Raw genomic sequence first — 5,821 nt, forward strand, 5'->3', positions numbered from 1 at the left:
TATATATATATTCATACTAGATACTACTTACGTACATTCTCACGTATGCCAGTTGATAGTCATGCTGATTTAATTTCCGTATCTCCACAACAAGAACGAGGTGTACATTCATTACGAGCACGAGGAGTGAATGTTCTCTCAGCAAAAGAAATGCCAAACAACATGCGAGGCGATAACACACACTTCTCTTTAAGAGGAGGAGGAAGAGGAGGAGAAACCGGAATGGGAATGATCCCAATTTCAATATTACATGAAGAACAAACATTAGGCAACTCAGAGGTGGTAAATACAAGCACGAACAACAGTCATAGTAGAGATGATGAGAGAAAAATCTACAACTCTAATAGAATTAGTAGTTCTAGCGGTTCTAGCAATGGATATGGTGATAGTGTCGCCAGAAATGCATTTATGCTTGGAGTGGGCCGTCAACGAGGTGTAACCCAATTGATGGAATCACGATTACAACATCCAGCACAAACTGCAGTTAATAGTAATAATAATAATAATAATAATAATAATAATAATATTAATAATAATAATAATAATAATAATAATAATAATAATTCTAATCTTAACAGCAGTGCCACTACCACTTCCACAAGAACCGTACCACCTAGTAGTAGTAGTAGTAGTAATCATACCAGCAATAACAGCCGCAATTCCCAGAATAATAATAATAATAATAATAATAATAATAATAATAATAATAATAATAATAGTCATGTGCATTACACTTCGAATCCCTCTAGTGATATTATGAGTATGGAAAAAACAAATAGAATCGGCACAAACTCTGTTAGTGCTGTTCTTGCTGGTCAATTTCCACGCCATCAAACCTTCGGGCCTACACCTGTGGCTCGTGAAATGATATTGGGAGAAAGAAGAAGACACTCCTCTGGTGTGGCCGCACGAACAAAGAATGTGTTAGCTTCCTACAGATCTAATGGATATCCACTAACAGGAGGAGGCGGAGAAAAAAAAGGAGAAGAAAAAGATGTGATGGGAGCAAAACGCCCAGCATCTTCAAATGTTTTGACTCCAAACACTATTAACAGTATTAATACTATTAATACTATTAACATATCATCATCATCATCATCATCCTATCAAAGGAATGAGGGACATTTGGGTATAAAGACACCCACTTGGGCAACGGAAGAAGAACGACAATATGCAAAGATTACTAAAAAAATCACTTTGAATCCATCAGAGAAAAAGGAAGAAAATAATAATATTAATAATAAAGAAGAAGAACGGCCATTACAAGAAGAGAAGGAGAAGGAAAGTATAAAGGCACCTGTACCTCTTAAAGAACTTGGGATCAATCAACGACAATCCAATGATACTATCGCATTTATTCCTGCTCCTGTTTTTCTCCAGGATGATGAAAAGAGTGTACAAACACAGCCGAAATTACAACATAAAGGTAATAAAGAGTCGTCCCTAACGATTAACAGTAACACTCAAATACAACTGGAGAAACTCCCAGTGGCTTCTGTGAGTTATATAAGTACCGATACCACAGATGTAGAGAGCTGTGTGAAGCTTCCTTCACTTTCCACCACAATGCCATTAGGACGTGCCTCTGGGAATGTAGAAACTGAACATCAGAAGAAAGAGCAAGAAACTGGGTCTTCAAATAATACTTTTTCTGATGAGATACCTTTAAGTGAAGATAATAATAAAACTCAAAACTCTACTCAGAATGAATTAGACCTGAAACAGGAGTATGAAAAGGCAGAGAATCAGAAATCTTCACAGGAAAATGAGATAATAGTAGTAGAAAAAGAAAAAGAAAAAGAAAAAGGAGAAGAAAATAAAGTAGAAGAAAGAGAAAAAGTAAAGTCAGAAAAAGAAGAAGAAGAGGAAGAAGAAAAAGAAAAACATGCACAAATACATAAAGAGGAGCAGAAGCAGGAGCAACATCAAAAGGATCAAGATAATGAGCAACGTCAAGAAAAAGGAGAAGGAGAAGTAGTAGAAGAAGAAAAACGATATTCAATTGCAAGCTCAAGGGAAGATGATCAGATATCTTCAGGTGGCCATGAATTCTCATTAAAGAGTGAAAGTAGTAACCAGAGTAACCAGATGGATAATGATGAACTTCAATTACATAATGGAGAACTTTATCCTGTTGAGTATACTGAAAATCATGATGATAATACAACGGAGGTAGTGAATATCACTCCAGATACAGGAAGTCCTTTTGGTGGATCAACTGAACCTCAATGGCTGCAGATACCAACCTTATTTTTTCTCGTTTTTAACCTAATTAGACTTCAAGAGGTTCAACAAAAACGACATCAATGGTATCAACAACAAATGCAAGAACGTCAATTTTCCTTGGAAATGGAAGAACCTTCTGGTTCTATGGTTTTACAACCATGTGAAGATCCTATTCCCGCTCATGCCTTTACACAATTGTATATTCAACTTTCTCATGCCGTGTTGGAGGTAAATGGGGTATTATTAAAACGACATCTCACTAGTTGGTCTGATAAATCATTACGGGATGCGGTGGCTCGTGTAGTAGGAACTTGGCAAAAAGGTGAACCTAATAGTGCAGAATTTGAGGATGCCTCATTTCAATTGTTGAGTATTGTTTCTGCAGATCGTGGAGGTCGTGTGGAACATACAACATTATTTTCATTATGGGATTGTATCGGTTCCAGTAAACGTGCACATATGTTAATGGGGTGTACTGTTGGATCTGTGTGTTTGGGATTGATATCTCTTGTATTACTTGCATGTTTGGGAGATATGCATATAGCACTTCGTGTGGTTTTTACGGTAGTGACTGGTTTAGTGTTAATACTATTGGGGTTTGGTGGGATGTTACTACTAGATCACAATGCTGTATCAGGGGAAGTACGAGACTTTGCTCGTTTAGAACTTATGAATTCTGTAGAGACTGCCATCAGTGATTTTAACAATGATACTACTGCTAAAGATAATAATAACAATAATATTAATAATAACAATAATAATAGTAGTATTGCTATTGGTTTTGGTGGTGGTCTTACTAGTAGTGGTGGTAGTAATCCTAATGATGGTTATAATCAATGTAATATTAACAAATATGATGGCTATGGAAATGATTTTAACAACCACCACAACCACTACCAACAACACCGTACACATAATATATATGCAGGCAATATCATTCAAAACCCAGAATACGAAGTAGATGAATCAGCGGGTCTATCAGGATTGCCTAGAAGGAGCAGAAATGGATTTATACCAAACCATACTCTTAATAATGGGGAATCATGGGGTCCAAGAATACCGAACAGTCTGATGAGTACACAAGAAGGTACAACACACCGAAACCATAAAATAATGACTAGTGGTGTTGGTAAGGGTAATATTAATACTAATACTAGTGCTGCTAGTAGTGCTGTTGCTAGTCCTTATGCTAACTCAACAGGTTTGGATAATGACAATGATGATGGTTATGATGCCAATGAAAGACTTTCCAATACACATGTTAGACAACAATGGCATGAATGGAATAGAACTAGAAGAGATGGTCAAAATGGAGATGATGCTTTATCATGTGCCTCACATCAAACAGACGAGGCTTTACTTAAAAGTGATCGTTATAATGCACTTCTTATGAGTTTTGTTAGTTTTGAACAACAACAAATGGCAGAAGAACGTATGAAAGATATGATGGTGCGTAGTCATATAGGCTTTGGAGGTGCAAATCCCAATCATCATCATCATAATCATAGTCATCAAGGATCACCACAAGAACAACAACAACTTCAGGGGAATGATATGATAGTAGATCCTAATACTATTCCAAATAATACAAGAGGAGAAGAGAATTTAGAGGAACTCTCTTTTCTTCCTGGTATTCGTAGTAATCTTCACGCTATCGCTTCGAATCAGGATCACGATGATCACGATGATAATGATGATGATGATGATGAACATGAGGGTTTTATAGAAGGCGATGATAATGCGAGTGAATTGAAGAAAATTACTCCAGATTCTGGTTCACTAGCACATTTTCATTTACATGCAACTCGTGGTAGTCTAATGGGTAGTGGTTTGGATGGACTTTCTATTACGGCATTAGTTTACTGCCGCAGTCAAGATTTACGTGAGGATGTATACAATGAATTATGGAATCGTAATTTCCTTGTATTACAACGAAGTACATTAGGAGCTCTGGATGCCGCTTTTCATCGTGGTTCTGAGCGTTTTAAAGTATTTCTCCTACACGCCCCTGATCTTGATGAGATGCAATTACAAATGGCACTTAGTTGGCTACAACAACACCGTCGTCCGGTATTCTTTTTCACAGCAGCACTTGGAACTATGCCTTCTCAAGTACCGTATGGAGCTCGATTGGAGATTCCTCTCACCCCACGTGATGTGGAGTTGTTACTACTCTCTGGTATTGGTGTAGATGAGGAGATGAACAGTGTGAGTATCTTTCGCCCAAGCAAGCAGTTTAAGGTTCCACCGTATACACTTGGTAGACGTCTTGGTGGTGGTGCTTATGGAAATGTATTTGAAGCTGAAATGGAATTAACAGGAGCACGATGTGCGGTAAAACGTATGTATTTACGTGGTGATCGTGATGATGGTGATGTGTTGCGAGGATCTGATAGTCAATTAAAGGCAATTGCCCGAGAAGTAGATATTATGAGTTCCTTAAGTCATCCAAATATTGTACAGTATCTCTTCTGTGAACGGGATGGAAATTGTGTTTCTATCTTTATGGAACTTTGCTCTGGTGGTTCTTTACGTACACGCATCGCACGTGAAGGAGGTGGATTACGTGGGGCAGATCAAATTAAACATATTTTACGTGATGTCATTGGAGCTGTTGCCTATTTACATGGTAAACACATTGTTCATCGGGATTTAAAACCAGAGAATGTTCTCTTTCGTGATGGTCGAGCTAAAGTAAGTGACTTTGGTACTGCTGTCTTTAAATGTGGAGGGATTCGACATGTGGAAGGGACATTTGCATATATGGCCCCAGAGGTTTTATTAGGCGAAACGTATGGAAAAGCCTGTGATGTTTGGTCTATTGGTTGTATTGCCGCCGAGGCACTTTCAGTGCCACTTCCACATCGTTCATTAGGATTACCAGAGTTGTGTGAAATGTATCGTCGAATGTCTTTAGATGCAACGCTGGAGTTTGAATGTGATGAACCAACGGTGTGTGATTTCTTACGACTGTGTTTACGGCGAGATCCACGACGACGATGTGCGGTGGAGCAATTACTCGAACATCCCATGTTAAGTGAAGAGGATGAGGAAGAGGATCTCTCCGTGCAGCGTTGGATATCCGCCTGCAGTGAACGACGTCGATTACAACATCAACAGCAATTACAACAACGAACGGTGGTGGTGGGGGGAAGTCCTGTTCTCATCGCCGGACAAACCGGAAGCGACGGCACTGTTGTGATTGGAGGAAATGGAAATGGAAGTGGAGGAATAGTGGGAAGTGGTGGGGGTTTACACTTCACTCGTGTGAATTCACAGTTGGGGTCCATGAGTGCGATTTCGCTTCGATCGGCAGATTTACTTGGGGGGCGATGTACACCGCGGCAAAGCCCCACCACACCGCCATTATTGGACGAGAGAAATAAAGAAAAGTAAAAGAAAAAAAAAAAAAGAAAGAAAAGGAAAGAAGAGGGGGAAATAATAATAATAATAATAATAAAATAAATAAAAAGAATAAGTAGAGGAAGGGATGGTGATTTGGAGGGAGTGAGGGGGTGGGGAAACCAATGAAGTAGAGTTGTTTAATTTTATTTTCCATTTTTCCATTTTTTCCTTTTTTTTTTTTGTCTTCCTT

The 5,821-nt window shown here is 38.5% G+C and overlaps 1 protein-coding gene across 1 annotated transcript; it reads left to right on the plus strand.

Moving 5' to 3' along the window:
* Positions 1–45: 45 nt before the first annotated feature.
* Positions 46–5,622, plus strand: TM35_000391400 (protein kinase; the record flags this gene model as incomplete). Its single annotated transcript, XM_029029656.1, has 1 exon — positions 46–5,622. The coding sequence occupies one exon, from the start codon at positions 46–48 to the stop codon at positions 5,620–5,622; it is 5,577 nt and encodes a 1,858-aa protein (XP_028879032.1).
* Positions 5,623–5,821: the final 199 nt, after the last annotated feature.

This window comes from Trypanosoma theileri (assembly GCF_002087225.1).
Source record: "Trypanosoma theileri isolate Edinburgh chromosome Unknown TM35_Tth_39_V1, whole genome shotgun sequence".
NCBI classification, from domain to species: domain Eukaryota; phylum Euglenozoa; class Kinetoplastea; order Trypanosomatida; family Trypanosomatidae; genus Trypanosoma; species Trypanosoma theileri.